Genomic DNA, 19854 nt, shown 5'->3' with positions numbered 1-19854 from the left:
CTTCCTTATTGTGTACGCTCGTCCGGGCACAGTATCCTGAGGCTTGTAGGAGGGTCATAGGGGGAGGAGCCAGTGCACACCAGATAGTCCTAAAGCTTTCTTTAGATGTGCCCAGTCTCCTGCGGAGCCGCTACTCCCCATGGTCCTTACGGAGTCCCCAGCATCCACTACGGACTACGATAAATAGAATTATCGGTAAGTAAATTCTTATTTTTGTCATTTTCTTCCAGTGATTTGGACCAATAAATAATACCATTAATTAGAATAAATAATTCCTGTGATATTGAGGTGTTTGTGTCGCTTAGCTTAGCCATCCAGCGACCTTGGTGCACCTCTTTTTTTCTTTGCATCATGTGCTGTTTGGGGACTATTTTTTTTTTTTTAAGTGCCATCCTGTCTGACACTGCAGTGCCACTCCTGGATGGGCCAGGTGTTTGTGTCGGCCACTTGGGTCGCTTAGCTTAGTCATCCAGCGACCTTGGTTCAAATTTTAGGACTAAAAATAATATTGTGAGGTGTGAGGTGTGCAGAATAGACTGGAAATCAGTGGAAATTATGGTTATTGAGGTTAATAATACTATAGGATCAAAATTACCCCCAGATTTTAGCTGTTTTTGTGTTTTTTTCAAAAATCACCCGAATCCAAAACACATCCGAATCCAAAACCCGAAAGGGTGGTTTTGCCAAAACGCGTCCGAATCCAAAACACGACCGCGGACCCGAATCCAAAACACAAAAAATGCCCGCTGCACATCTCTACTAAAAACACTCATTAAAGATAAAAGAGAACAGTTGTGCAACACCTTCAACAAAGACTAGACGTTTTTAGTTTTCCAATGCACTCAAGTTCAAAATATAAAGAACAACCATATCACCATATACAGTGGATATCCCCAGATGGGGATCTTAATGTGCATAACTGTTCCCAGATGGTATTTGGCACACATAGGCACATCAAAATCCCTGTCACCAGGCTTCCTATTTGTAAGCATCCCAGAGTACTTTCCAGTAATTCCATAACAGGGAGAGTAGACAGTCAGGCAGGCCTAATGCATTTTTAACCCTAAGGTTTTTCCTCAGAAGCATGCTGACTATCACACAAGAGACTATATTTATACCCATATCAATAAGACAAAAACCTCCCCATAGATATATGTATTTCCTGTTCCTGAAACTAAACTGGAAGGGATGTCATGCCACTTCCGCATTGCAGTTCAAAGTGGCCCTTTGCGTTGCATTGTGATTCTAAACAGCTATTTATAATCCAGTGATGTGTAAAAGGACTGCCCCATTCTCCAATTGTTGCAAACCAGGAGTGTTGTTCCGCTGGACCACCAATGACGTAATTTGGCTTCTGGTTTGCATTCTGCACATAGTAAAACCAGCCATTTGCAGTCCACTTCATAAAATCAAACAAGGAACATTACAATCCTCTATAAAAGATAAATAATTCATTCATATAAGGCCCATTGGTTGTCCGGTGGATAATGGGTCTTAAGGGCCCTACACACTTAAGGATTATCTGTCCAATCTGGCTGATTGGAAAGAAAATCTGGCAATGTCTTGGAGCAAATGACAATGGACTATTTGCTCTCAAACACTGGAAAACAGAAAAAAATTAACTGACAAATTGGTTAAGTTTGTTTCATTAAACCAGTTTATTTGAACAACCATTTTTGTCCATGTTCTTGATTTGGGAGCAAATGGTTGTTTGTCATTTGATCCCAGACATTGCCAGATTGGGCAGATAATCTTTTAGTGTTCAATCATCCATATTACATTAATTTTAAAAAAATCAAACAAAAACATATTAGCAGCATCCATATAAAAACTCAAAGATAAAATCACTGAACAATGGGTACAGGTCTAAAGACACATTTCAGTTCAAACTCCCCATTTAAACCTTTGGGAGTCATTATATTTAGTTTAAATATCCATTCTCATTTCAGCCTGAGATAATCTGATCTCCACATCCGTTGTGTGCCAGGACGACAACACACACTGTATCCCCCAAAAGGACAGAATAGAACACTCCTTCGAATGATGGACTTCTTTAAAATGAGAGACAGTGTGGGCTTCCAACGTATTCCTAATATCATAGATATGTTCAGATAACCACACGTTTAAACTCCTACAGTAGATGGCTCGCCCCCATATATTTAAGACTACATTCACATTTTAGGCGCAGAGGACATTCTTTATATGGCAGGTTATGAATTTCCTAATTGGGTACAATATTTCATCAGTATAGAAGAGGGTCATAAGTCCAGTATTAGTTCTAGGGGTTTCTACCATTGTGGATTCCTGCCTTATGTGTTACTATAAAGGGGGCACTACCAAGGCTGAATTAAGGGAGGGGCGAAAGGGGCAGTAGTCCCGAGGCCCCCACACATTAGGCGCCCCAACACACTGGCTCCCCAACACAATAGTGCAGTGAACTCCCCCAAGACCCTAACACTGTGCAGCTGCATCTGGTGCAGCGGTGAACTATCCCTGCTGTTGTGGCCAGGTAGTACTGTTGCATCCAGAGTGTGTGTGTATGAGGTGTTCAAAGTTTTGTCAGCAATGTCACTAGTGGGGGCCCCCACAACTTTGTTGCCCAGGAGTCCCCACACCCTTCATCCGGCCCTGGGTACCACTAAAGTTACAAATTTTTCAGTAGACAGGAGTCATAGGTCCAGTATTCGATCTAATAGTAGATGGAGACAAGACGTATAGCAATTTCAAAGTGCCGTTATCTGAACACATCTATAATATTAGGAAGGGGTTGGAATCCCACACTATCTTCACTCACACTAAAGATGTCCATTTTTCTAATGAGTGTTGTATTTAGTCCTTTTTGGCAGATTCAGTGTGTGTTGCCACCTGGATCAGATTTTTCTATTTTTATGTAATATGGATGATTGAATACTTAGACCCTTTATTCATTGGACAACCAATGTGGTTTATATCGACAAATTATTTATCTTTTAAAGAGGAATGTAATATACCTTGTTTGATATTATGAAGTGGACCACAACTGGCTATTTTTACTATGTATGGAACGCAAATGGCTGCTTTTGAATGCAAACCAGAAGCCAAATGATGCCATCAGCATTCCCGCAGAACGTAACTCCCAGTTTGCGGCAAGGGGAGAATGAGGGATACCTTTTACACATGACTGGATTATAAATAGCCGTTTATAATTACAGTGGCATGCAATGGCTGCTTTGGAACACAAAGCGGAAGTGGAATGACGTCACTTCCAGTTTTTCAGGAGCAGAAAATCAACATATTGAGAATGGGGCAATTTGTGTCTAATTGACAGGAGTATAAATATAGTCTCTTGTTTGATATGAAATGCATTAAGCCTGTCTGACTCTCTACCTTTTGTGGAACTGCTGGATACAAATATGGGTAGCTTACAAACAAATAGGACTCGGGGTACTCGGGACCTTGATGCTCCTATGTGTGCCTAATACCATCTGGGAACAGGTAAGCACCTTAAGATCCTCAAGGGGGGATACACACAGGGAGATGTGTGCTGAGCGATCTGTCACAGAACGCTCAGCACACATCTCTCCCCCCGCTCAGCACAGCAAGACGTGTGCTGAGGGGGAAGGGGGGCGCTCACTTCACCCAGCAGTGAAGTGAGCGGTCTGACTAGACGGTGCCTGCATGCAGGCCAATCTAGAGTCAGCGATAGCGATGTGCGGGGCTGCAAATAGCTATGGGTCATACACACGGAGCGATGTGTGCTTCTTTTCTAAGCAGTCTAGTTAAATTGCTTAGAATTTAAGCACACATCGCTACGTGTGTACCCCCCTTAAGAGAGTCCATTAGGGAATATCCACTATATGTGGTGATATGCTTGTTCTTTATGTTTTAAATGTGAGTGCCCTGGAATAATAAAACCTTTTAGTCTTTTTTGAAGGTGTTGCACTACTGTTCTCTCTTTTCTTTTATGAGTGATTCAGTGACATCAAACAGGACCACGTTGTGAGAAATGAGATCCCATGAGATCCCTCTGGAGATTTAAAGTCACCATCGCCCTTTATGTAAAATAGGGAAATGGAGGAGCTGAGGGTCAATCACCTCTTCCATTTCCTTAGAAGTGAGGATTATTACCATCTATGGGGTATATGCAATAAGAGTCGGGTCCATTCCGACATGCAGTTGTCGGAATGGACCCGACAACCCCTATTCAAAGAGCGGCCACATCTGACTGTCGGATTTGGCCGTTCCCTGTGTCTTGTCCTGCCGCTGGCGAGTGCGCTGACAGCAGCAGCGGGGGGAACAGAGTGGCGGCTGGCGGGGGAGCGGAAATCGGCGGCCGGAGCTGGCAGCGGGGGTGATGTCTGCGGCAGCGGGGGAGGCACTGCAGGGACAGAGGTTCCTGGCCGGGGGACGGACGTCAAGGTACCTCTCATCCCCGATCCCCGTAGCCCGCCGCACCACTCGCCGTCTCCTCACCTCAATCCGACTTGTTTTTCAAGTTTTGAGTTTGTCGGAAAGGGGGCCAAAACCTGTCGGATTTGGCCCCCGTTTCCGACAGCAGCAGGCGGATAGGCTGGTATTCCGCCGATCCACCTGCTTTCCGACAAGTCGGGTTTCCCGACTTGTCGGAAAAAATGTGCCCGTATTGAATAGGTCGGAACCCCTTCCAACCTATTCCAGTTGGAAACTGTCGTCTTTCCAACAAGACGGCAGTTTCCGACTCTCATTGAATATACCCCTATGTCAGAGGGTGTGGTCTTATTGAATAACGGATTGGTCTCTGTCCACTTAGGCGCTAAGAATAAGTTACATTTGCAATCTTATGGACACTATACATAAAACACATTAATGTAACCGAATAGAGAATATGTGCAAAAGATGGAAATACATCTTGACAAGCAATACAATTCTATAGTTGTATATAAATGTGTGTGCACTTGCCAAATTATTATTTTTTTTTTTTTTAAATATGGCTCATAGGTTCAGAATAACCCACAAAAGAGAACATGATCCCTATTACCAGGTAGGGGAAGCAGTCGGAGGTTGCATTTTTGAGCTATTGACATCATCAGATTCTCCTCTTCTCCCCGACAACAGTAAGAGACAGACAGACCATAGGTACCTGTATAAACAGAAAAGCTTTAGAGATAACATGCAGTGCTTGCTGCACAGATAAAAGGTCTCCAGCAGTATAAGAACAAGTGACAACATGTAAGAAGGATAGAGTAAAACAGTATGTTGTTTAGTAAATCAAGTGAAGCAAAACCATTTAAAGAAACTGCATTTCTTGACCTAATACTGTTACTTGACAGCCCACAATATACAGAAATACACCAAGGGGAGGTAATATATAAGCTGCGGAACAAGTCACTGTGACAAGCACTTACATAGACCACTGCATCCATATAGCAGATATACAATACCGTAGCTAAACATCAAACATTTATTTCTAATTACCAAAACGTCCAGCTCTTCCAATTCGGTGCATATAAGTCTCCCAGTCATGTGGCACATCCAGGTTTATAACCAAATTTACTTTCTCAGCATCGATACCACGAGATGTCTTCAATATACAAAAGAAAATGTAACACACATACATGTACAAACAATGAATAAACAAAAAGTTAAAAAGTACAAATACATGAAACACCATGGCTTTAAGTGTTAAACGGAGTATATACTGATTTTCAGTATTAAACAATCTGATATTTTGGATGACTAAGCTGCTATGAGAGTGATACTACGCACATTATTCATCCTGGTTGTATTTTTGTATTACAGAAAGTGAGATGCAGATAAGAAAAAAAAAAAAGGTGCTGTACCAAATGTCTCCCCTAAAATGATTGCTTTTGGTAAATGGACCAAAAAATAATAATTCATGAACAAAACAGGCTATGTACCAAAGGATAACAGCAGAATAAGGTAATCCTATAACACAAGTGTCAATACCACTGTTGTCAAACTAATACAGGTAACCGTTCCACCTTGAAAATGAGACACAGGATACTGTAAACATAGAAGAGGGATATCTTCACATAACAAAACCTGGTCAAATGCATTGACCTGTGAATCTGACTCTAAATATCTTAATCCAATACTGAATTATTCAGACATTTCAATAACTCCTAACAACCAATACAAAAAGGTTAAAATAGGTCACAAACTATTTATGACATACTGCATCACTTTTTCTAACAACAAGATAAGAGGGGTAAACCACACTCAGGGTCATATTCATATCAACTAATTACAGTCAACCATTGAGGTGCGTAGCGTGATGCACATCAGCAGCTGAAATTCATCACCAATGGAAACCGGTTTCCGCACCTCAATGTTTAGCCATGTTTCTGCCAGCCAGCCATCTTACAACTGATGCTGGGACAGTATGACTGATATGAGGAGCAGTCTGACAGCCGTGAGGGGAAGCAGTGGTCTGCATGCTCTCGCCTGGTGGGAAATTAGAATGAAATAGAGAATATTACATATGTCAGTGATCTTGCTACCTTACTTATTGAACCATGCTCGTATTGTTGTCAGAACTGTACCTTTAAATGTTCAACCCAAAAAATGATGGGCAGATGGAAGGTGCAGTTACTCTAACAAGCAACTTCCCATAGCAACCACTAATTGCAGCTCAATTATGACTAAGTATACTACCCTTTATACCAAATGCAGACAAACAAAACAGTGAATTATACTATTTGTTTGTACAGTAATTCTTACTTTAAAAAAAAACACATGGATTAAAACTTGTATATATTTTATAAACAATGCTGTGTCTCCTATTGCCATAACATAGGGGGTCATTCCGAACCCATTCGCACGCAGCGGTTTATCGCTGCGGTGCGAACGGGTTCGGAATGTGCATGCGCGACGCCCGCATTGTGCGTGCTCGACGTTGCCCGGCGACAGAGGTCGCCGGGTTACGACACGTCCAAAGAACAAAGTAGTCGCAGAGCGGACAGCTGAGAAGATTGACAGGAAGAAGGCGGTCCTGGGCGTCTCCACGGCGTTGGCGGCCATTTTCGGGGAGTGGATCGAAAAACGCAGGCGTGTCCAGTCCAACGGAGGGCGGATGTCTGACGTCAGAAGCAGCTTCAGCATCGCAGGGAGCATCGCACAGGGTAAGTATGTCCAGGGCTACTCAAACTGCTTGAATTTTTTTTAGCTTAGCAGGGCTGCACAAGCGATTGCAGCCTTGCTAAGCTAAAATACACTAACCCATAGGTGTGAACGATTGATCGCAGCAGCAGCTAAAAGTTGCTTGCTGTGATCAACTCGGAATGAGGGCCATAGGCCATAAGAAATTAGCCGTAAAATACGTCATATAAGCAAAAGTAAATGTCAACTAATTGTGCAAGTTCGTTATTAAATGAGTTCACTTCAAGTAACTTACAAGATCAGTTGAAATTAGGACACGACAATGATATTGCTTCAGTTTGGCCATGGCATCCAGTCTTTGGTTTTGGTTCATACCACCTATGGGGAGATACAATGGTTAGTGTACACTGACTCAATGCAGCCAATACATATAAAGGAGCCACAGCAAAAGGTATGAAGGCTCAATGGTACAAGGTGAAATGTGATAATTGCTCAGGTTAAAAAGCCCAAGGACGATAGCCCTCCTTCCCCCCCAATAAGATTGTAAAGTATTTATCCTCTAGAGCAGTGGTTCTCAACCGCTGTCCTCAAGTATCCCCCACAGTTCATGTTTTCCAGGTCTCCTCACAGGATTGCAAGGGAAAAAAATTTGCTCCACCTGTGGATCTTTTATAATGTGTCAGTGAGTAATGAATACACCTGTTCAACTGCTAGGTGACCTGTAAAACATGAACTGTTGGGGGTACTTGAGGACCGAGGTTGAAACCACTGCTCTAGAGCAGGCCTGGCTAACCTGTGGCTCTCCAGCTGTTTTTAAACTACACATTCTGCAATGCCCTGCCACAGTTTTAGCATTCCCTAATAGCAAAAGTGTGGCAGTGCATACTGGGACTTGCAGTGTTACAACAGAAGGAGAGCCACAGGTTTGCCAGGCCTGCTCTAGAGGGATTTCGACCTTCCCACTTCCCAGACTCTGTTCAGCTATCCCAGATGAAGACATTTTTAATGCTATTAAGTTGCAGGAACACTCAAAGGCCCCTTACATCAGATGTTATATTAAATAGTGCAAGAAGATTGTGCACATTTACTTACCAGAAATACATACAGCTGGGAAACCTTTACTTGTAAGAACATCAGCCAAATGTTGAGCTCTACAAAAATACACTTGTGTGAAAATCTCGAATAGAAATGGAACAATAAAAAATAAGATTTTAAACCTACCGGTAAATCTTTTTCTCGTAGTCCGTAGAGGATGCTGGGGACTCCGTAAGGACCATGGGGATAGACGGGCTCCGCAGGAGACATGGGCACTTTAAGAAAGACTTTAGGTATGGGTGTGCACTGGCTCCTCCCTCTATGCCCCTCCTCCAGACCTCAGTTAGAGAAACTGTGCCCAGAGGAGACGGACAGTACGAGGAAAGGATTTTTGTTAATCCAAGGGCAAGATTCATAGCAGCCACACCAATCACACCGTATAACTTGTGTATCCATTAAACAGTTAACAGTATGAAAAAACAACTTAGCATCAGTCCAAAACTGATGAAACTATAACATAACCCTTATGTAAGCAAAACTATATACAAGTCTCGCAGAAGTAGTCCGCACTTGGGACAGGCGCCCAGCATCCTCTACAGACTACGAGAAAAAGATTTAAAGGTAGGTTTAAAATCTTATTTTCTCTTACGTCCTAGAGGATGCTGGGGACTCCGTAAGGACCATGGGGATTATACCAAAGCTCCCAAACGGGCGGGAGAGTGCGGATGACTCTGCAGCACCGATTGTGCAAACAGGAGGACCTCCTCAGCCAGGGTATCAAACTTATAGAACTTTGCAAAGGTGTTTGAACCCGACCAAGTAGCAGCTCGGCACAGTTGTAGTGCCGAGACCCCTCTGGCAGCCGCCCAAGACGAGCCCACCTTCCTAGTGGAATGGGCCTTGACCGATTTTGGTAACGGCAATCCAGCCGTAGAATGCGCCTGCTGAATCGTGTTACAGATCCAGCAAGCAATAGTCTGCTTTGAATTAAGGGTGCCAACCTTGTTGGCTGCATATAGGACAAACAGTGCTTCTGTTTTTCTGACTCTAGTCGTTCTGGCCACGTAAATTTTCAAAGCCCTGACTACATCAAGGGACTCGGAATCCTCCAAGTCTAGCGTAGCCACAGGCACCACAATAAGTTGGTTCATATGAAAAGATGACACCACCTTAGGCAAGAACTGAGGACGGGTCCACAATTCCGCCCTATCCATATGGAAAACCAGATAGGGGCTTTTATGAGACAAAGCCGCCAATTCCGACACTCGCCTAGCCGAAGCCAAGGCTAATAACATGACCGCCTTCCAAGTGAGATATTTTAACTCCACCGTTTGAAGTGGTTCAAACCAGTGCAACTGAAGGAAACTCAACACCACATTAAGGTCCCAAGGCGCCACCGGAGGTATAAAAGGAGGCTGAATATGCAGCACCCCCTTCACAAAAGTCTGTACTTCTGGGAGAGAAGCCAATTCTTTTTGAAAGAAAACGGATAAGGCCGAAATCTGAACCTTAATGGATCCTAATTTTAGGCCCAAAGTCACTCCAGTCTGTAGGAAGTGAAGGAAACGGCCCAGATGGAATTCTTCCATAGGAGCATTCCTGGCCTCACACCAAGAAACATATTTTCGCCATATCCGGTGATAATGTTTCGCTGTCACGTCTTTCCTAGCCTTTATCAGAGTAGGAATGACCTCATCCGGAATGCCCTTTCCCGCTAGGATCCGGCGTTCAACCGCCATGCCGTCAAACGCAGCCGCGGTAAGTCTTGGAACAGACAGGGCCCCTGTTGAAACAGGTGCTGTCGCAGAGGAAGAGGCCACGGATCTCCCGTGAGCATTTCCAGCAGATCCGGATACAAGGCCCTTTGTGGCCAATCTGGAACAATGAGAATTGTTCTCACTCCTCTTTTTCTTATTATTCTCAACAACTTGGGTATGAGAGGAAGAGGAGGAAACACATAGACTGACTGGAACACCCACGGTGTCACTAGGGCGTCTACTGCTACCGCCTGAGGGTCTTTTGATCTGGCGCAACACCTCTGTAGCTTTTTGTTGAGGCAGGACGCCATCATGTCTATCTGGGGCAGTCCCCACTGACTTGCAATCTGTGCGAAGACTTCCTGATGAAGTACCCACTCTCCTGGATGCAGGTCGTGTCTGCTGAGGAAGTCTGCTTCCCAGTTGTCCACTCCCGGAATGAACACTGCTGACAGTGCGCTTACATGATTTTCCGCCCAGCGAAGAATCCTGGTGGCTTCCGCCATTGCCACTCTGCTCCTTGTGCCGCCTTGGCGGTTTACATGAGCCACTACGGTGATGTTGTCAGAACTGGTTGGTCGCGAAGTAAGTTCTCCGCTTGACGTAGGGCGTTGTATATGGCCCTCAGTTCCAGGATGTTGATGTGAAGACAAGTCTCTTGACTTGTCCAAAGTCCTTGGAAGTTTCTTCCCTGTGTGACTGCTCCCCACCCTCTGAGGCAGACGTCCGTGGTCACCAGGATCCAGTCCTGAATGCCGAACCTGCGGCCTTCTAAAAGGTGAGCACTCTGCAGCCACCACAGGAGAGATACCCTGGCTCTGGGGGACAGGGTGATCAGCTGATTAATTTGTAGATGTGACCCGGACCACTTGTCCAATAGGTCCCATTGGAAAGTCCTTGCATGGAACCTGCCGAAGGGAATGGCTTCGTATGTTGCCACCATCTTTCCCAGGACTTGAGTGCAATGATGTACTGACACTTGTTTTGGCTTCAATAGGTTCTTGACTAGAGTCATGAGTTCCTGAGCTTTTTCTATCGGAAGAAAACCCCTTTTCTGGTCTGTGTCCAGAATCATGCCCAAGAAGGTCAGACGAGTCGTAGGAACCAGCTGCGACTTCGGGATATTGAGAATCCAGCCGTGTTGCTGTAACACCTTCAGTGAAAGTGACACGCTGTTCAGTAACTTCTCTCGTGATCTCTCTTTTATGAGGAGATCGTCCAAGTATGGGATAATTCTGACACCCTGCTTGCGCAGGAGCACCATCATTTCCGCCATTACCGTGGTGAAATTCCTCGGGGCCGTGGAAAGCCCAAACGGCAACGTCTGAAATTGGTAATGACAATCCTGTATCGCAAATCTCAGGTACGCCTGGTGAGGTGGATAAATGGGAACATGAAGGTATGCATCCTTTATGTCCAGAGATACCATAAAATCCCCCCCTTCCAGGCTGGCGATGACCGCTCTGAGCGATTCCATCTTGAACTTGAACCGTTTTAAGTATAGGTTCAGGGATTTTAAATTCAAAATGGGTCTGACCGAACCGTCCGGTTTCGGGACTACAAACAGAGTTGAGTAGTATCCCTTCCCTCTTTGAAGCAGGGGAACCTCGACCACCACTTGTTGAAGACACAATTTGTGAACAGCATTTAACACTATCTCCCTTTCTAGGGGAGAAGTCGGTAGAGCCGATTTGAAAAACCGGCGAGGAGGCACCTCTTCGAATTCCAGCTTGTATCCCTGAGAAACAATTTCCATTGCCCAGAGATCCACCTGTGAGTGAACCCAGATGTGGCTGAAAAGTCGGCGACGTGCCCACACTGGGGCGAACTCCCTCAGTGGAGCCCCAGCGTCATGCGGTAGATTTTGCAGAGGCCGGGGAGGACTTCTGTTCCTGGGAACTAGCTGTGTTGTGCAGCTTTTTTCCTCTGCCCTTACATCTGGCAAGAAAGGACGATCCACGTACTCTCTTGCTTTTATTTGACCGAAAGGACTGCATTTGATAATGTGGCGCTTTCTTAGGCTGTGAGGGAACATAAGGCAAAAAATTTGATTTACCTGCTGTAGCTGTGGAGACGAGGTCCGAGAGACCTTCCCCAAACAATTCCTCCCCCTTGTAAGGCAAAACCTCCATATGCCTCTTTGAGTCGGCGTCACCTGTCTACTGCCGGGTCCATAAGACTCGCCTAGCAGAAATAGACATAGCGTTTATTCTGGAACCCAGTAGACTAATGTCTCTTTGAGCATCTCTCATATATAAGACAGCATCTTTTATATGCCCTAGGGTCAATAAAATGGTATCCTTAGCTAGGGTCTCAATTTCCGCTGATAAGGAATCTGTCCATGCTGCTACAGCGCTACAAACCCAGGCCGACGCAATTGCCGGTCTGAGTAACGTACCAGAATGTGTGTAAATGGACTTCAAGGTAACCTCCTGCTTGCGGTCAGCAGGATCCTTGAGGGTAGCCGTATCTTGGGATGGCAGCGCTATCTTTTTTGATAAGCGTGTCAATGCTTTGTCTACCCTAGGGGAGGATTCCCACCGTATCCTGTCCATTGGCGGGAAAGGATACGCCATAAGAATCCTTTTGGGAATCTGCAGTTTTTTGTCTGGAGATTCCCAAGCTTTTTCACATAATTCGTTCAACTCATGTGAGGAGGGAAAAGTTACCTCAGGTTTCTTTCCCTTATACATGTGTACCCTGGTGTCAGGGACAGGGGGTTCCTCTGTGATATGCAAAACCTCCTTTATTGCAATAATCATATAACGAATACATTTAGCCACTTTTGGCTGTAACTTTGCATCATCGTAGTCGACACTGGAGTCAGAATCCGTGTCGGTATCTGTGTCTCCTATTTGGGATAGTGGGCGCTTTTGAGACCCCGAAGGTCCCGGCGACATAGGGACAGACATGGGTTGACTCCCCGACTGTTCCCTAGCTTCAGCTTTGTCTAATCTTTTGTGCAATAAATTTATATTAGCACTTAAAACATTCCACATATCCATCCAGTCAGGTGTCGGTGCTGCTGACGGAGACCTCACATTCATACGCTCCCCCTCCTCCCTAGGCGAGCCTTCTACCTCAGACATGTCGACACACGCGTACCGACACACCACACACACAGGGAAACTCTTATCTGAAGACAGTTTCCCCACCAGGCCCTTTGGAGAGACAGAGAGAGAGTTTACCCAGTAGCGCCTTTTATATGTATATGCGCCAATTATGTGCCCCCCCCCCCCCCCCCCTCTTGAAAACCCTCTGTCACCGTGAGTAAGCAGGGGAGAGTCCGGGGAGCTTCCTCTCAGCGCTGTGCTGTGGAGAAAATGGCGCTGGTGAGTGCTGAGGGAGAAGCCCCGCCCCCTCGGCGGCGGGCTTCTGTCCCGCTCAAAAATCTTAAAAAACTGGCAGCGGCTCTTTATATACATGTACAGTGCCCAGCTGTACATGTATATATGTATTTTTGCCAAAGGAGAGGTTTATATGCTGCCCAGGGCGCCCCCCCTGCGCCCTGCACCCTTACGGTGACTGTTGTGTGTAAGGTGTATGGGAGCAATGGCGCACAGCTGCAGTGCTGTGCGTTACCTCAGTGAAGCTGAAGGCTTCTGCCGCCTCTGAAGTCTTCTTTTCGTCTCATACTCACCCGGCTTCTATCTTCCGGCTCCGCGAGGAGGACGGCGGCGCGGCTCTGGGACGGACGGCGAGGGTGAGACCTGCGTACCAATCCCTCTGGAGCTAATGGTGTCCAGTAGCCTAAGAAACAGAGCCTTGAAACTCACAGAAGTAGGTCTGTTTCTCTCTCCTCAGTCCCTCGATGCAGGGAGTCTGTTGCCAGCAGGCTCCCTGAAAATAAAAAACCTAACTAAAATACTTTCCGACAGGAAACTCAGGAGAGCTCCCTGTAATGCACCCAGTCTCCTCTGGGCACAGTATCAAACTGAGGTCTGGAGGAGGGGCATAGAGGGAGGAGCCAGTGCACACCCATACCTAAAGTCTTTCTTAAAGTGCCCATGTCTCCTGCGGAGCCCGTCTATCCCCATGGTCCTTACGGAGTCCCCAGCATCCTCTAGGACGTAAGAGAAATAACATTTAAAAGGAGCACTAAAGAGTTAAATGCTAGAGAGTTCTGCGGACTCTGGAGCTGAGTGTATGCAACTAGGCGTGATTAAGATTCATACACTACTCCATCTCGGCTGAAGGGGCATACAGTAACTGGGTGTCTCGCACACAAGCTAAGCTCAGTGAGGGGGCTATGCAAAGTTACGTGTACGTGTAAATCCGCCTGTTGTTTGGGACTGATCTTTTGCAAGAGGACAGAGCTGGCACAAATGCAAACGGATAATGGCTGATATAAAACAAAGCACAGGGACAGTTCACTCACAAATGTGTACAGCTGCATGTGGATGAGGCATTTCATACTGTGTACGCAATACAGGAGCAATTATGACAGACTTGCGGTAAACTCTGCATCAGACTCTAAGGGGTATATTCAATAACTGTCGAAAGCTGCAGTCTTCCCGACAAGACAGTTGTAGGTCGGAAGGGGTTCCGACCTATTCATTACGGCCCCATTCATTCCGAAAAGTCGGGAAACCCGACTTGTTGGAATGCTGTCGGAATGCACGCTGATCGCGGCCCGTTTCCGACAATCTCAATCCGACTTTAAAAAAAGTCGGATTGAGATGAGGGAGCTGAGAGCAGGAGATGGGGAGAGCAGCGCTGTAGCGGGGAGAGCAGGAACCCACCGGCAGTGTCCACCCTGCTCCAGCAAGCGGGTGGACGCCGCCGTGAGCCTCCGCTGCTGCAGCCGCTGCTCCCCTGTCTCCTCCTCTACTCGTCCGCTCCATCTCCTCCACTGCTCCCCCCACCACCGCAGACATCTCCTCACTTCCGGTGCCACTGACCACTCCCCCCTCACTCCCGGCGCTGCTGACCGCTCGCCCCTCACCCCCGGCGCCACTGACAGCTCCCGCTGCTGTCAGCATACCCGCAGCGCTGACAGCAGCAGCAGGTCAGGAAACAGGGAACGGACAAATCAGACAGTCGGATTTGGCCGCTCTTTTGAATAGGGGTTGTCGGGTCCATTCCGACAACTGCATGATGGAATGGACCCGACTCTTATTGAATATACTCCTAAATGTTTAAAAATAGTTTTCTAATTCAACATTTTCCTTGACTTTAACTCAATTTTTTTTTTTTTTTTTTTTTAAATATATACCATATGCATTCCCAACCTCAGTCCCCAATGCACACTAACAGTCCAGGTTTTGTTATAGCCATGCTTGAGCACAGGTGACCTAATTAGTACCTCAGTTATATTGATTGTACCATTTGTGCTGAAGCCTGGACATCACTAAAACCTGCACTGTTAGTGTGCCTTGAGGACCAAGGTTGGGAATGCTTAATATACCTGAACGTATAGAAAACGTTTACAGTTATCCATATATATGGACACTCTCCAAAAGTGCTGCATCTGCATCCCTCTCCTACAGGCTCTACACTTGTCCCCTTCCAACCCCAGATCAAACTCCTCACACTCACATACAAAGCCAGCACCCAATACTTTTCTACTTACATCTCTGACCTCATCTCCCTTCACACTCCCGCCCGCCCACTTCGCTCCATCCATGACTGCCATCCGACTGATTACTTCTTCCCTCCAAGATTTTGCCCATGGTGCTCCCTACCTCTCTCTATCAGACTCTGCACAAAGGTTCAAATGGGCTCTCAAGATCCACTTCTTTATCAAAACCATCCAACTCTCATCTAAACCCACTGCCCCATACTCCCCGCTCACTGCCACTGCACGCTGAGTCACCCGTCTGTTTGCCACTTCCCTGTAGATTGAGCAGGGACCTCTTTCCTCATGATCTTTTCCTTCCCTCACTTACACTATCATCTCCATCCCACTGCCAACAACGGCAACCAACCTTTGAGTTCTGCCGCCATGCTGCAGCAATGTTTATAAAGGTTGTAGTCCATGTTATACAATATTTTGTACTCTAATTATCTTTTTATTTCTGTTTATATACTTTCTAAGGCGCTGCGGACACCTCATGGTGCCATTTAAAGGATAATAATAATAATAATAATAATAGTAATAATAATAATAGGACCTATAAATCAACATATAATGATAGACTGCCCGTTAGTTTGCTGCTATAATTTGGATATACTGTATATATCTAGTTTTAAATGTATGCAGTAATCAGTGTTAGAGAAAGTCACTTCTACATTGAATTTGACAAAGAGCTCTAAACCAAATTCACTGCAAGAAAACCTCAAAGGAACATCAAATGCAACATCTGGAGGGGACAAATTACTTCTTAAATGTCTGGAAACTATGAACATAAAACAGGGAGTTTTAGAAGTGTTATTAGTCAGAGAAAACATGACTACCTGCTGTGAAGGTTAGAGAATACCAAGGCTTGGTTAAATGGAACTCTGCTAAACAGTTCCAGTAAATGATGCACCTTTTCTTCAAAAACTTTGTGTGGGAGGGCGTGCAAATTTACCACTCTGTAATACTGCTTCAACCCTAAGTCAAAATAAAAAGACAAACATTGGTTTCAATAAAATGGAGATATCCAGCAGGCTGTAATAGCGCGCAAAATCGCTGGTTGATCCCGGACATTTTTTTAAAGGGACAATCACTCACAAGGCATGGTTTTGCCTTGTAAGTGACTGCCCCTTTAAAAAAACTTCCAAGATCAGCCGGCATCCCACACTTCCGGCGATCTTGGACGCCATTACATCCCGCCGAAAGACATATTTTGTGACAGTGTTTACTGCATGGTGCAGCTTCAGTCCATAATACATACCAATGAGACTTGGATCGGTTACATTCAATCTGACAAATGTTGGCTCACGCATGTACTTTGTCAAAGCTTTGGCTAAGGATTCTGGGTATGTGGCTGAAACAGCTAGCATTTGTTTGTTGGCCGGGAGAGACGAATAAATCCAGCTATTAAACCAAACAAATATAAAAAGGTCATATTCTCACTCTAATTATAAATATATTAATTATCTTTACAATTCCGTACTTAATTTGGTCCTGGAAGCTTCCTTCTTCTAGGAGTTTATCCGCTTCATCAAGGATGAAAAGACGAATGCTGCCTGTATTAAGGTAGCCAATTTCTATTAATTGCTTTATTCGGCCTGCAATGGGGAAAACAAAATAAATATTGTTAATATTTTCATGTAAGCTCTAACTGGAAAAGGAGCCTGGCAAATTAAAGCATAGAATATTTTTACACATAATTAAAAGCAGATAGCTACTTAATTCAGCAATGGATTCCAGCCATCATGAATGAGTTCCAAACACCTGAAGCTCATAATGAAGCAGTTAAAAAAAGAACGGCCTGAACAGTGAGTGTTAGAGCTGTTTTCTCATCAGAAAATAAGAATTTACTTACCGATAATTCTATTTCTCGGAGTCCGTAGTGGATGCTGGGGTTCCTGAAAGGACCATGGGGAATAGCGGCTCCGCAGGAGACAGGGCACAAAAGTAAAGCTTTTACAGGTCAGGTGGTGTGTACTGGCTCCTCCCCCTATGACCCTCCTCCAGACTCCAGTTAGGTACTGTGCCCGGACGAGCGTACACAATAAGGGAGGATTTTGAATCCCGGGTAAGACTCATACCAGCCACACCAATCACACCGTACAACTTGTGATCTAAACCCAGTTAACAGTATGATAACAGAGGAGCCTCTGAAAGATGGCTTCCTAAACAATAACCCGAATTAGTTAACAATAACTATGTACAAGTATTGCAGATAATCCGCACTTGGGATGGGCGCCCAGCATCCACTACGGACTCCGAGAAATAGAATTATCGGTAAGTAAATTCTTATTTTCTCTATCGTCCTAAGTGGATGCTGGGGTTCCTGAAAGGACCATGGGGATTATACCAAAGCTCCCAAACGGGCGGGAGAGTGCGGATGACTCTGCAGCACCGAATGAGAGAACTCCAGGTCCTCCTTTGCCAGGGTATCAAATTTGTAAAAATTTACAAACGTGTTCTCCCCTGACCACGTAGCTGCTCGGCAGAGTTGTAATGCCGAGACCCCTCGGGCAGGCGCCCAAGATGAGCCCACCTTCCTTGCGGAATGGGCCTTAACAGATTTAGGCTGTGGCAGGCCTGCCACAGAATGTACAAGTTGAATTTTGTTACAAATCCAACGAGCAATCGACTGCTTAGAAGCAGGTGCACCCAACTTGTTGGGTGCATACAGTATAAACAGCGAGTCAGATTTTCTGACTCCAGCCGTCCTTTAAATGTATATTTTTAAGGCTCTGACAACGTCCAACAACTTGGAGTCCTTCAAGTCGTCTGTAGCCGCAGGCACTACAATAGGCTGGTTCAGGTGAAACGCTGATACCACCTTAGGGAGAAAATGCGGACGCGTCCGCAGCTCTGCCCTATGTCGAATGGAAAATTAAATAAGGGCTTTTATAAAACAAAGCCGCCAGTTCAGATACTCTCCCGGCCGAAGCCAGGGCCAGTAACATAGTCACTTTCCATGTGAGATATTTCAAATCCACATTCTTTAGTGGTTCAAACCAATTGGATTTGAGGAAATCTAAAACTACATTTAGATCCCACGGTGCCACCTTAGGCACCACAGGAGGCTGTATATGCAGTACTCCTTTGATAAAAATCTGGACCTCAGGGACTGAGGCTAATTCTTTTTGGAAGAATATTGATAGGGCCGAAATTTGAACCTTAATAGATCCCAATTTGAGACCCATAGACAATCCTGATTGCAGGAAATGTAGGAAAACGACCCAGTTGAAATTCCTCCATCGGAGCACTCCGCTGCTCGCACCACGCAACATATTTTCGCCAAATACGGCGATAATGCTTCGCGGTGACTTCCTTCCTTGCCTTTATCAAGGTAGGAATGACTTCTTCCGGAATGCCTTTTCCTTTTAGGATCTGGCATTCAAACGCCATGCCGTCAAACGCAGCCGCGGTAAGTCTTGAAAAAGACAAGGACCCTGCTGAAGCAGGTCCCTTCTCAGAAGTAGAGGCCACGGATCGTCCGTGACCATCTCTTGAAGTTCCGGGTACCAAGTCCTTCTTGGCCAATCCGGAGCCACTAGTCTTACTCCTCTTTGCCGTATAATCCTCAATACCTTTGGTATGAGAGGCAGAGGAGGAAACACATATACCGACTGGTACACCCAAGGTGTTACCAGCGCGTCCACAGCTATTGCCTGCGGATCTCTTGACCTGGCGCAATACCTGTCCAGTGTTTTGTTGAGGCGAGACGCCATCATGTCCACCATTGGTTTTACCCAACGGTTTAATAGCATGTGGAAAACTTCTGGATGAAGTCCCCACTCTCCCGGGTGAAGGTCGTGTCTGCTGAGGAAGTCTGCTTCCCAGTTGTCCACGCCCGGGATGAATACTGCTGACAGTGCTATCACGTGATTCTCCGCCCAGCGAAGGATCCTGGCAGCTTCTGCCATTGCCCTCCTGCTTCTTGTGCCGCCCTGTCTGTTTACATGGGCGACTGCCGTGATGTTGTCCGACTGGATCAACACCGGTCTTCCTTGAAGCAGAGGTTCCGCCTGGCTTAGAGCATTGTAGATTGCTCTTAGTTCCAGAATGCTTATGTGAAGAGACTTTTTCAGGCTCGACCACACTCCCTGGAAATTTCTTCCCTGTGTGACTGCTCCCCAGCCTCTCAGGCTGGCATCCGTGGTCACCAGGATCCAATCCTGCATGCCGAATCTGCGGCCCTCCAATAGATGAGCCTCCTGCAACCACCACAGAAGGGATACCCTTGTCCTCGGCGACAGGGTTATCCGCAGGTGCATCTGAAGATGCGACCCTGACCATTTGTCCAACAGATCCCTTTGCATGGAATCTGCCGAAAGGGATTGCTTCGTAAGAAGCTACCATTTTTTCCCAGGACTCTTGTGCATTGATGTACAGACACCTTTCCTGGTTTTAGGAGGTTCCTGACCAGGTCAGATAACT

At 45.7% G+C, this 19854-nt stretch overlaps 1 protein-coding gene across 4 annotated transcripts in view; it reads right to left on the bottom strand.

The window, feature by feature from the left end:
• The window catches only part of DDX20 (DEAD-box helicase 20), a 314615-nt gene that overhangs the window by 37865 nt on the left and 256896 nt on the right, over positions 1 to 19854 (bottom strand). For all 4 annotated transcript variants that reach the window (XM_063955364.1, XM_063955365.1, XM_063955363.1 and 1 more), the window contains 7 exons: positions 16910 to 17024; positions 16688 to 16830; positions 16266 to 16404; positions 8170 to 8228; positions 7373 to 7455; positions 5434 to 5539; positions 4997 to 5098 (listed from right to left, as the gene is read on the bottom strand). In XM_063955364.1, the coding sequence (XP_063811434.1) occupies positions 4997 to 5098; positions 5434 to 5539; positions 7373 to 7455; positions 8170 to 8228; positions 16266 to 16404; positions 16688 to 16830; positions 16910 to 17024 (747 nt within the window). The remainder of the gene's footprint in view (positions 1 to 4996; positions 5099 to 5433; positions 5540 to 7372; positions 7456 to 8169; positions 8229 to 16265; positions 16405 to 16687; positions 16831 to 16909; positions 17025 to 19854) is intronic.

The sequence above is a fragment of the Pseudophryne corroboree genome, chromosome 2 (genome assembly GCF_028390025.1).
Source record: "Pseudophryne corroboree isolate aPseCor3 chromosome 2, aPseCor3.hap2, whole genome shotgun sequence".
Taxonomy (NCBI): domain Eukaryota; kingdom Metazoa; phylum Chordata; class Amphibia; order Anura; family Myobatrachidae; genus Pseudophryne; species Pseudophryne corroboree.
This window is presented reverse-complemented; position numbering and strand designations above follow the sequence as displayed.